Consider the following 13,336-nt stretch of genomic DNA (forward strand, 5'->3'; position numbering starts at 1 on the left):
ATATATATATATATATATATATATATATATATATATATATATATATATATATATTCATATTCAGCCCATTCCACTACTCTACCGAAGCTTCAGAAAGTTACCCAACCTCACCCCCCCCCCCAGTGAATCTTTTTGTTCTAGGAGAGCAATTTGTAACCGCCTGTGCAGTTAACAATAGCTGCTGCTAACGCAGTGCGTAGCAACCTCTAAAAAAGCACTGGGAATTTAAACAAAGGCACAGTAATCTGTCAGCACTCATGGGATGCAGGCGTACAGGCTTTCACTGCAGGCAAATGACTTTAGCGTGTTGATCTTGGACATCTGATGCACATTAGTGTGGCATATGAATCCCTCGATGCCTAATTCTGAATGCCACGCCTGCACTGCTTTGCAGCTGTACCATGAACGACAAGCAGGTCCTGATGTTAGGCTGAACCAACAATACGTGTCATTGTCGTAGTGATGGCACAAGTGGAAGTTATTTTCTATACCCACACATTCACCTGGATGACCCCATATTTTATATATATATATATATATATATATATATATATATATATATATATATATATATATATATATATATTGTTTAACATGATAAGTTAGCTCATGCAGCATTTGCTACTTTCATGTTGATAAATTTATTTCTCTATTTTGATATTATTTCAGCACAATATCTCTGAGGTTGAATGCAAGTAGCTTTTAGCCCCTCTGCCTCTGAAGCAGTGGTTGCATTTGGGACTGGCCCATTGCAACGATGGACAGTGCTTGGCTGTAAAACAGCCATAAAGCTATCTTGATTGCTCTAGCTTATTTGCATTTCCAATCGGCCATTGTTGGAGTACGGCCCAGTGGCAGGAACAAAGGCTGATTGGTTTCATTGTGTACATTTTACTCTAAGCCTGTGGCTTAGCAGAGCTGTAGGTCAGACCCTATGGCCCTACGGAGCACACAGCTGTGTACACAATGGGCAGTGCTTGCTGAACGCTCCACTATGAGAGGGAGGGATGGAGAGGAGTAGAGGGTGAGAGGGAGAGGGGATGAGAGAGGGAGAGGGAGGGAGGGAGGTGGAGAGTGAGAGGGGGAGGGAGGGAGGGAGAGAGAGAGGGGGTCTGGAAGTGAGATGCTGAGTGAAAGAATGGCTGAGAGTGAGTGAATTAGGGTAAGAGTGAAGGAGAGGGTGAAGGTGAGATCGAGAATGAGAATATTTAATAAAATAGACACATGACCCAGGAGAGTAACGTGTGTAAGCCAAGCCAGCCTTTAAAGTCTTGGACATCTTTCTGCTTTCAGGCTTCATCTGAAAGACAAAATCAGCTTAAAATGGAGCATTCAAAACGTGTGTGTGTGTGTGTGTGTGTGTGTGTGTGTGTGTGTGTGTGTGTGTGTGTGTGTGTGTGTGTGTGTGTGTGTGTGTGTGTGTGTGTGTGTGTGTGTGTGTGTGACATTTATGAAGCCCACAACCCCTTATTGAGTAAGCTCAGCAAATTCAACAGCAGACGGTGAAAAAACACACACATGAAATCGAAGATATACCTACATACATCCAGATACATACAACACATATACACATACACATACACATACACATACACATACACAGAACCGGCTGGCCGGGTTGGAGAGGACACAAGAGGGAGGGAAGAATACAAAAGCACGGGCGGAGTTTGGGAAGGGCTCGAGGCTTATGTGTGCCGTGGTGATATCACATCCTGAGCTTGCTATTGGTTAGAAGTTGCCTGGGCGGGTGGGCGTGTGGTGCTTTTAAAATTCCTCCAGTTAAATGCCACCTCTGGACAGCTTGCTCGGCTTTCAAGAGTCGTGGTGCTGCTGCCTGTGCCCTGCTCAATTACCACTTTATTGCAACGGTTCAGCCTGGATTTTTGAGGCACATGAGCCAAGGACGCCAGCACTATAAGCAGAACTCTCTGCATCACCACTGTGGGAACAGCCTGGGACGCTAATCTCGTGGAGACGGTGGTCATCACATTGCCAAGGGGGATGACCCTGGAGGCGAAAACCTCCTCGTCAGGACCTGACACACAGTGTCGCACTCTCCCTGCTCTCAGGACTATGGGTTCTCTCTCATCACCATGCAAGCCTTCTCCCTGGCAGGGTGACATACGTAAGGCTGCGCTCTGCCCTTATGACTGCCGTGCTTGCGAGGCCAATAAGAAGCTGCAGTTGAGACTGGTAGGTGTAAGTGGTGGTTGTATGTGTGTCGTTAATTTCCATAATGCAGATTTCAGAAGATGGAACAGAGAGCCCGCGTGTGTGTGTGTGTGTGCGTGTGTGTGTGTGTGTGCGTGTGTGTGTGTGTGTGTGTGTGTGTGTGTGTGTGTGTGTGTGTGTGTGTGTGTGTGTGTGTGTGTGTGTGTGTGTGTGTGTGTGTGTGTGTGTGTGTGTTTTTTAGCATTCCAGTTGGACCTCAATCTGATACAATGCTCATTGCATCCTTTAATGTGACCTTTGGTGACACGTACTGAAATGTTTACCTTTGCCCAATTTATAAGCGAAATGTGATGTTGCCCTCTGAACTGATGTGCGAAGTGATCCTTTGGTGCTCGGGCTGTCGTGCTTCATCTCGAATCAATGTCTCATTGTGGCCAAAGTGAGCATGACAGGCTTAAATTACAGCAGTTGTACATAAACCTCTGTTCAATATTTATTCTCGCTTTTGCAAGCTTCAAGCCAACCTGGCTCTTCACATCTTGCAAACGTCTTTGTTGCACTCCTAAATTACTCCCCTTTGTTTGTTTTTACATTGATCTAATGCTCATGGAGGGCATAATGTGGAGGTCATATCCAGGATAATGGTACCAGTAGGTCTCAGTGTACTTTTGCATCAATTAAACAGACATTGGTCGTACACAATGGGCAAAACGCACGTGGTATGTAGGATTTGAACCTGGTGTCCCTTACAACGTTCCATCAAGAACTAGGGAGGTTCAAATGGGAAATGCCATAAAGTCAACACTATTGATCTCGATTTCCTAGTTTTATGCACCAATCAAACTGAGAGTACACCTCAACTTTTTATCCTCATTGTTTTGTGTTGTTCTTTGCACCAACAACACATTTGCCTTTGGGACCATTCCTGTAACTGGTAATCTGACAAAGTATATTAATAGAGACAAAAAGAGTATGCAAGCAGAATTATGGAGACTATCAATGTCAAAATCGCATATAATTATTGATTATACAACCAAATAATTTGACAATCTTCAAAATTGCACTTATATTTTATTATTCGTGATCACTGTGTTGAGGCGCTCACTTTTGCACTGGTAGCAAGTTGGGGGTCTCCAGTTCTTCACCGTGATGCATTTCTTTTAGTTGGTCCATCATGTGGTGTACTTTTAATACCCCATTAATATGTCGAGCTCCAGTGATCCTAATTGTAGTTAAGCTACGTGCAATACCCATGTGTTTGCACACAATCCGTGAGAAAGGTCGCCTCGTGCCTTTGTGGAGGCCTGTGCGCCACAGATGGTTCATCGGGGAATTAAACATGGGGTGTGATTCGTGTCCTCGATGCAGCTTTCATGCAACCGGAAATGATGCTGTCCTTACATCATAGTAGGATAGAGATGATTTGATGACAACCTGCCAGAATGTAAGGTTGCAAATATTTATTTATTTATTTATTTATTTTCTTCGACTGAGTCCGAGGTTACTTTGTCATCGTTTTGCTTTTCAGTTACTGTTGCTCAATCTTTATTTTGTTCTCTTATTCATTCAACTTTGTACTCGTGGGGTCTCACTATTTCACTATCAAACTCTTCCAGCCAATTAATATCTTTCAACAACAAGTGGACAAGCTTCTTTGCCTCCTTCAATGCTCAACAAGCTGCCATGGATTATGTCATCATTGTTCACAGACTATTTTGGTGAACTGAAGAAATGAATTTAATGAGAAACTAATGAACTATTTTACCCCCTGTCATTGTTGGTAGGTGATTCGAGTTTTTAGTGAGGATGGGACAGGCCGCTCACTTGAGATTCCAGCTGGTACGACGGCTCGGGAGGTGTGCCGTTCACTTGCGCTCAAGAACCAGTGCCTGGACGATAGCTGCTGGGCTCTCGTTGAAAGTTACCCTCACATTGGACTGGGTAATTTAACAACACTATCTCATTTTCATGGCTCTTGCAATCACAGCAACGTTTTGACTTGACCTGCTCAAGTGCAGAATGATATCTAAACGCATGCGAACATAAAACGTTGTTACCTCCACCACCAAAGGTGAAGGAGGTTAAGTTTTCACCCCTTTCTCTCTGCTTGTTTGTTTGTCTGTCTGTCTTTGTTTGTTTGTTTGTTTGTTTGTTTGTCTGTTTGTGTGCAGGATATCTCAAAAAGTTGTGGACATATCCAGATGAAATTTTGTGGACAGGTTGGGTGTGCGACAAGGAAGACTGATTAGATTTTTGTGAAGATCCGAATCCAGATCCGGCTACTCGAATGTTTCACGTGATTCTTCACCATTGAGAGATAGGGATAAACTAATATATATATATATATATATATATATATATATATATATATATATATATATATATATATATATATATATATATATATATAGCACAATATCTCAAAAAGTTGTGGATGGATTTGGACTAAAATTGGTGGACTTGTTGCGTGTGTGACAAATAATTAATTCAATTTTGGTGAAGATCCGAATCTGATAATTTTTAAAGTGATTCTTAACCAATGAGAGATAGGACAAAACTAACATATAGCACAATATCTCAAAAAGTTGTTGCTAGATTCGGCCAAAACTTGGTGGACGCGTTGGGTGTGTGGCAAGGACGAATTGATTTGACTTTGGTGAAGATCCAAATACGGATCTGGATACGATAATTATTTAGTTTTTAACGTGATTCTTCACCATTGAGAGATCAGGTCAGGCTTCACGTGGTGGAGGTATGCGCTCTACCGAGTGCCCTTCTAGTTTTACATGTGATGTTGCATTTGTTAATTGTAAAATATAATAAAGCAAATAATGACATTTTGTAACAGCAAAGGTGTTGCATTTGGTATATGTATGCTTGAATGGGCCCAAACGATAATACACAGGCTTGTCTCACACACACACACACACACACACACACACACACACACACACACACACACACACACACACACACACACACACACACACACACACACACACACACACACACACACACACAGAGCGCAGCTTGGAGGACCACGAGATTGTGGCGCAAGTACAAGCTGGCTGGGGCAGTGACTGTGACAACAAGCTGTTCTTCCGGAAGAATTACGCTAAGTACGAGTTCTTCAAGAACCCTGTGGTGAGAACAAGAATCTTGCTGAAAGCACTTGTCTCCAATTCTTTGCTATGAGTTATTAGTTATCGTGTTGTATTGTATTGTATTTGTCATTGTCACCAGATGATCCATCCATTTACCATTACAAAATGCACATTCACAATTAGAATGTTGAATGCATCAAACGCGTCATTTCCACATGCTATTGGCCCTGTAATCAAAGTTTTTCTGTGTAACTCAAACTTTTGCTCTTCTATTAATTGTAGAGACAGATCAGACAATAAGGTGTTTTGAGTGGTCCATTCGAATGTCGGAGTTGGGTTTCACCTATCACATTAGCTTTTATGTGTTTGGAAAGATGTGAACATTGCTCTATAAATACAGGATTAATTTTTCTATCAGTTTAGTTGCTTAATTTCACTGGGGGGGGGGGTGAGGAGGAGAAGGGAAGAGAACAGTCAGACAGGAACAGAGACATCATCACTGTTTCCTTTTTTTGGTGGAGGTGGTTGGTTGGGAGGGGGGGAGAGTTAAGAAAGTTGTAGCATGAGGAATGAACAAATACTGACACTGAACAAACAATCACCTTTTTAAAACACTCCCTCATAGACAACACAATCACTACATATGTATGCAAGGTCTTTCTCACCCATGGCTAAGCTACAAGTCCTGCTTTGCCCATGTACCACTCCATGACAAATGCTTATAGGTATCTATATCTAATTCTAATTTCAATCTATCGACCGTTCCTGCTGTCACTACCTTTCCAGGGAGACTTTTCCATCCATGAAATAGTTTAAAAAAACCCTACTTTATTCTCTTCCTATGTCTACTCTTCTTTAGTCTCAGGCTGTGGGCCCTCGTCCTGTCACTATCCTTCTCCAACATTGGAGGAGAATAATTGGCCGTTCAAAGTTACAGCCAACCTTTATTTTGCCTGTAAATCTAAAACAAAGTTGGTTCTGCACCTTGGTATTGTTATTATTATCTTGGTCTCACCATCTGTGTTTTTTTTTAATCACACCATTTGTGACACCAGTGGGTTTTCATTCCCAGGAGCCCATCCTTTTTTTTTGTCTTCTATCCTCAATCCAACAAGTAAGACACTATCACCCGTTGCCGAAACCAGCAACAATGTGATAATGCAATTCCTCCCTGTTGCTGGTGCTGTGACATTAACTGTTGTGTTTATTTTATTTATTACTTGGATTATTTTTGCGCATTCGCCTCCAATTAAATTGTTTCCATATTAGTGATCACAAAACAATTGTGATCTCGTCCAATGAAATCACCATGCCATGATGGTGCATTAATAATTTAGCAGCTTCGCCTAAAGGCCTTTTCCATCTCGAACACAAATACAAGCACTTCCTAGCTCCACTCAACCGAGATGCTGACAAGCTGCACTATGTCACGTTCATAGGGTGTGGATTGAAACAGCTGATAACTGTTGTGTTATTATGTTCTCTTGGCTGTGCAGAAAATAATTGGAAGTCTCTTTGTGTTGGAATGGTATTCAGCTTATAATATGGTACATAAAATGGCATGTGCTTACATTTGTGTAAAAAAAAAAAAAAAAAAAAAAAACTTGGAATGTCAAAAGCTTCAGATCACAAATTTCAGAAAGTAATAATCAATTCTGTTTCTTTTCCCTTTCATTCCACCAATCAATGCTTTTAAATAATGTATGTTATGAATCGTACATCTTGTGTAACTCCAGTGCAGCTAATGTGTGGTTAACATGATATAATAGATGTGATGCATGAATTGTCTACTTTTTTTCCACGAGTTTCAGATTATTGTTTATACAATAAACAAATTCATATATCCAAAAAAAAGACCCCGAAAACAATTGAAAGTCATCGGACTGTAAAGAGGTTTTTCAGGATTCATACCATCACCAGGAATTGCAAGAAAATAGTGTGAAGCAAACCTTTCATTAGAGGATTAAGAAAAACGATGGCAGAGAATAAACTAGAGGGGAGCACTCGGGAGAGTGCAAAACCTCCGCCGCCAATACTGCTGGGTCACTCAAGTGAACCTTATAATATCTGATTCATTAAATATAATGTCAACAGTGCTGACAGAGTTATAGTTCTTTTCTCCAACATTTTTTTTTTGGGGGGGAGGGGGGTTGGAAATCACTTAAAACGTGTAGAAATGCAAAAAAAAGAAATCGAAATTTTGTTGAAAAAAAAAAAGTTGCAAAATTTTTTTTTGGGGGGGGGGTGGGAAATCACTTAAAACATGTAGAAATGCAAAAAAAAATTCTAACTTTTTTTTGGGGGGGGGGACCAAGTCCAAAATCTAATGGCATGATCCTTGGACCATACCTAACCCCCCCCCACCAGGTTTCATCGAAATCCGTCGAGTTTTTCCGTAATACTGTTCACAAACAAGCAAACAGAAAGGGGTGAAAACAGTAACCCCCGATCTTCGATGGCAGAGGTTAAAGATAGCTGTGTTGACATGAGGTTACTCTTTTGTCATTGTGATTGTAATGGATTGTAATGGTTGTAGATGTCTCAACTTGCAGACCTTTCAAAAGGAGTAGGCCATTGTTTGTGCCAATACCCTGTGTGAAATTTGAAATTCCTGCTGGAATCTGTGCATGGCTAAGTAGTGGTGTGTGTGTGTGTGTGTGTGTGTGTGTGTGTGTGTGTGTGTGTGTGTGTGTGTGTGTGTGTGTGTGTGTGTGTGTGTGTGTGTGTGTGTGTGTGTGTGTGTGTGTGTGTCAGTCATGGACCTATGGCTGAAGTTGTGGACACTGTTTAAAGAGTAGAAAGTGTGGGTAGAAAAGGTTGAAACCACTGAAGAACATAGCCCGACTGATATTCTTGACAGTCGCTAAATCACTCAATTGTGGGGTGTGGGGGGGGGTGCGTAACTTCAAAAAGTTGCACCACTGAAAGCATGATAGTGCCGCGACATCATGCCTGTCGTGGGATGCGATGCACACCGCATAGCTTTACCACGGAAAGTGAAAGTGTCAAATTCAGCTCAATGGGTTATCATATACAGTAGGGTGTTTTCAGGCTCGACTGTATGTCGGTATGGCAGCATATAAAATACTATTTCATTGATTGAAGTCTTGAATACTGATCGAATTTCGAGTTAAGTTCAATTGTTCAAGTGACTCATGACAAGGAAACACCGCATCAGAAAAGGGAACATAATATGAATACACAGGTTTGCAGACATGCATACTTTCCTTTTGATAACATTTCAAGTAAGTTCATCATTAAGGTCTATCTTCAAAGTAGTATTTGCGATCAATACTCGTGGGGCGTTGGGGGGGGGGGATAAAATACAAGAAACAATCTATTGGACAAAAAATTGGATGATAAAAAATATGATTTTTCAATTACATTCTCACAGGTAAACATCGGCTCTATACAGTACAACACCTGATTTATGTTTGTGGGTGTTACGGATGAGTTTCACAGAATAACCAGAGAACCAGGAGACTTATTTCCTCCAAGGGTAGTGTATTCCTTAATGCAGAACCATAGAGCATAACGAGCACCCAAAGTGGGCATAGCACATACCAAAAGTCAAAGCACCACATGGCCACACTTCCATCTTCTCTTCGTGCCCAAAACCAACTCAAAGAAAATCCGGCAATTCAAATAACTGCTGGTTAGCAGCATTTGCCTATCAATAATAATAAGTAACTAGTGTGCTTACAACAGCATCATGAGAGGATCTGATCGAATTTTAAAAATACATCGAGGCAAGTACTTGCTGTTCACTTAGTCTTTCAGCAGTGTTCCAAGTTCCAGCCTTCTAGGGTCATGCGAGATTCATTCCCCACATGCTTTAGACTGGTATCTTCAGCATCATGCATGCTCGCAGCATAAAAACTTGAATGGGATTGGCTTTTACATTAGCAGCACATTAACACAAGAGTTCAGTGAAACAGTCACCAAGGAGACGGGGTCAATTTGTAAGAAGGTTACTTAGATTATACAGGTTACACGTCAGACTTCATAAAGAAAGGCCTACGTTCACGTGTTTTTTTTTTCTTTTTCTTCTTTGCTATTGTTTTCTTGCGAATTCACCTGACTTAAAAGAACGCTTCTAAAAAATGTGGACCTTCGTGATTTTGGGGGTGGGTGCTTAAACACTGCCCCCCTGGGTACTGCACTGCTTTAGGCGTACAACTATCTTGAGGTTTCAGTTTTTAAAAGTTAAGTATATGGGGTGATATAGAATTGTTGTCATGGATGACATCCTTTAAATGTTAATGTAAGTTATTCCTTTTCAAAACATGATTATAAATATTTTTAGGAGCAGCCGAATGGGGGGGGGGAGGGGAAAGGTGTGCATGTATGCGCGTGTGCATATGCGCTTGTATATGTCAAGCGATGGATATGGACGATAAAGAATACCATAACGTTTTTTGTTGGTTTATTTCACCTTCTCATCTGAGCTGATGATACTCACAACCTGTATTCAAATTTCATACAGAACTGTATTTGTATTTTGTCCTTTGTCTACCAATGACCAGAGCATCAAAGTATACTGATGTGTACTAATGTCTTTGGCCTGGATATTATTTATATACAGCCTCCTCCATAAGCCAAAGATCAATATAAAAACTTAATATATATTTTAAAATGTTTCTGTACACCTGACTTGCGATGATATTTCCCATGGTGGGGCATTCGTAAACATTTGATTAAAGAGGAGGAATAAGCCAAGTAAGCAGAGTATAGAATATGCCCAGATATGAGGTTTCTAGAATAAGGAAGGTAACAATATCACTTAACAAGAGCTAGGTCTTCATTTGACATCAGCCTTCACTAGCAAGACCAGTTCTTCAATTTAACACCATCACTTAACCCTCATAGTTTGTCATATAGTACTTTGCCGAACTTTTATGACAATCCTGAATTTGTCTTTCCTTCTGAAAATTTCTGAGAAAATGTATATTTCCTTCCAAACGGTGTGTGTGTGTGTGTGTGTGTGTGTGTGTGTGTGTGTGTGTGTGTGTGTGTGTGTGTGTGTGTGTGTGTGTGTGTGTGTGTGTGTGTGTTTTTGTGTGTGTGTGTGTGTGTGTGTGTGTGTGTTTGTGTTTGTGTGTTTGTGTGTTTGTGTGTTTGTGTGTTTGTGTGTTTGTGTGTATGTGTGTATGTGTGTATGTGTGTTTATATTGCTCTTCATCTTTTGTCATGATCCTTTTATGATGTGTCACCAGCATTGGTAGATTTTCTGAAGCTCAATTATTTTTTGCCACCGACTGACGTATCGGCCACGGGAAACTCGTGAGCTAGTCGACTTCGAAAGGAAATACTATAACAATGGTTGTCTTGCATGTTTGTTGTTGCAGCAGTTTTTCCCAGAACATATGGCATCTACATCATTTGACACCAATGGCACCACCCCACACTCACAGATAATCCAGGTACAGGTGCTCCTGGGAATGATATATGCATGATTGGTCAACCCTGATTATGTGCATGTTGTAGGCTGAAGCTCGTGCAGCTTCAACCTGGTTGGGAAGAGGGACTAAATTGACCGTTTTTTTTTTTTTTTTCCTTTTGCTTAAAGTACTGTATTGTCTTTTTGGTTTTGAGCAGCACTGTCTTTTCACAGGTAGCATTATAGAGCCTATTACAGGTTTCCTTGAGGGAATCATAAGGCAAACATAGAGTGAACTACTGGCATTCCCTGTAGAGCAGAGTAAGCAAAACAGGCAGATTATTCCTTCCCTAAAGGTAACTTGTGAACTTGTTGGATTTTTTTTTTTACTAACAATCTGATGGTTGCCTGGTAATCCTTCTGAGACCGGGTTATATTGCCAGAAGGATAGGGTGTAAATCCTTTACACTACTTTCTTCAGCTGGAAATTGTTCTTCAACCTCAGAGAGTCGAGGATATCAGTCCATTATCCTTACCAATGTGTTGCTCCACCACTCCACCATAACAATTTTACATGGTTCCCTTTTTTGTGCATGATTTAACACATTACTATTTTTAAGTATTAAAATAAACCATAATTTTAAAAGCATTAAATAATAGAGGCAAATCCAACTAAAATCACTTTTTTTTTTGGTCTACTGCCAGCGGGAGGGCGTGGGATTCTCGGCTTATGAAACTTAAACTATTCCATGGAGAATTACCATTCCGCTATTGGATTGTCAATAAAAATCCAGGTGGCTCAATAATGACTTTCAGGGCTGGAGTTATCTACCTGCTCTAACTGCTCTGGTCTGTATATACTACTGCTGTTTAACACTAAACTGAAAGGAAGGAAACCCAACGTCTTTGAGACATTACAGTGCTCCCTCGCTATATCGCGGTTCACTTTTTGCGGCTTCACTACATCGCGGGTTTTCAAATCCTCCGGTAGAAGAGATTTAATGCTCTTCTTGGCTGTGCAGTACAACATTCATCTCATCTCATCTCATCTCATCATCGTCATCTTCATCGTAATCAGTACTGCACAGCTATCATCATCATCATCGTCATATCTTCATAGGTCAGTACCCATAATACGTTTTTTTATATTTTATAGTATTTTTAAAATTATTTTTGGTCTTCGGCTTTGCAGCCCCATGAAGTCGCATTTCCGATTAAAAAAATTTTAATTTTTTTATTTATTTAATAACTGATTAAATGTGTGTGGGGAAGGTTAATAAGAGTGTGTGGATGCTGTATAATGGTTTAAAATACGTTTAAAATGTGTTTAAATATATTTAAATAATTAAATTAATATGTGGTTTCTACTTCGCGGATTTTCACCTATCGCGGGTGGGTCTGGAACGCATTAACCGCGATCGGTGACGGAGCACTGTATATGCTTATCGCATCCCCCTCAGACAAACGGACCCAAGCCGAGATATAATGTAATCTATATAACCCAGAGAGGATAATAACATTACCCATCCTGCCGCTCTTGTAGGGAGCGGGTGTACTAGTAAATCCAAACACACAATCTAATACATAGGTAGATTGATTGAGGTTTGAAGGATGGATCAAAGATAGTACGCTGCCCTTTAACTTGCCTACTCTGAGTTTGCTTCCCGACCAAGCTATAAACTGTGACTGGTGTATCATAGGCAAGGCATTTTATCAATGAGTGAGCTTTCTGATGGATGTGATATTAACCTGGGCACCCGTCTGCCAGCATTAGTTGGGAGTGGATGTTAAATATCTGACGGTGTCTTTTGTAAAGATCTAGTAATCCTGGCATTCTGGCCAAATTCCAAATTTTTATCTTGGCTACTATGGTTGGGGAAGGCAATGGGAAACCATCCAGTGTATTTTCCTTCCCCCCAGAAAGCTGCTTCTGCTGTCTCCTGCACCTCGGAAAGTGTATGGAATTAATTCAACCAGTTTGATTGACCATCCTTTATTGGCCAAACTATGCAATTCAAGCCATTTTTAAAAAAAATCTTTGCTTTCTGTATTCTGCTCCAGTTAATGCAAAACTGGTTTTACTTTGTATTAAATAACACACATAGATTGTATAGATTTGTAAAATAAGATTTGCTGTCATATCGCAACTATTGTCTGAGCTTTTAATAGTTTACGTTGTGGAATACAGTGGCGGCAACGCACATTCAATGCGCACACCTGAGCAAAATTATTTCGCAAAGTGATGATTTACAGGTTTGACAACTCCGACAGGATGGTGCAGACATTGTGGCACACTTTGCCTTTGAGCCGTCTCATCCGAGTGTGATCCCAAACCTAACTATAAACTGTTGGATTGGTGCTTCACAGAAGAGCATTGCATGAATGAGTGTGCCGTCGTTCCAATGGATGTTATGCCCCCCCCCACCACAACCACAACCAACACCACTCCTGCCCCATGTGCTATTTTTTGCTGCTTGATATGAAGCATCCCATGGTGACTTTCATAAAGCGGAGGTGTTTGCTGCTGGTGGCTTGGCCAAATTCCAAATTCCTGCCGTTACGTGCAGGGGAATTGCATCAACGGCACAGCCGCACCTGTGCCCTCTATAGTGATGCAACCAACGGAGCAATTTCATAATTGAATCCCAGTCTAATAGGCATTGATAAATAATTATAACAA

The 13,336-nt window shown here is 40.8% G+C and overlaps 1 protein-coding gene across 9 annotated transcripts in view; it reads left to right on the forward strand.

Annotated features, from left to right (window-relative positions):
• The window catches only part of LOC147029632 (growth factor receptor-bound protein 10-like), a 261,138-nt gene that overhangs the window by 175,070 nt on the left and 72,732 nt on the right, over nucleotides 1–13,336 (forward strand). For 4 of the 9 annotated variants that reach the window (XM_085872826.1, XM_085872825.1, XM_085872822.1 and 1 more), the window contains 3 exons: nucleotides 3,957–4,113; nucleotides 5,195–5,316; nucleotides 10,625–10,699. In XM_085872826.1, the coding sequence (XP_085728952.1) occupies nucleotides 3,957–4,113; nucleotides 5,195–5,316; nucleotides 10,625–10,699 (354 nt within the window). Of the gene's footprint in view, nucleotides 1–1,452; nucleotides 2,194–3,956; nucleotides 4,114–5,194; nucleotides 5,317–10,624; nucleotides 10,700–13,336 lie in introns of those variants that run through there. The other 5 variants (XM_085872823.1, XM_085872828.1, XM_085872830.1 and 2 more) reach the window with 4 other exon arrangements.

This window comes from Eptatretus burgeri, chromosome 3 (genome assembly GCF_056783735.1).
Source record: "Eptatretus burgeri isolate ZD-2024b chromosome 3, Ebu_testis_v1, whole genome shotgun sequence".
NCBI classification, from domain to species: Eukaryota; Metazoa; Chordata; class Myxini; order Myxiniformes; family Myxinidae; genus Eptatretus; species Eptatretus burgeri.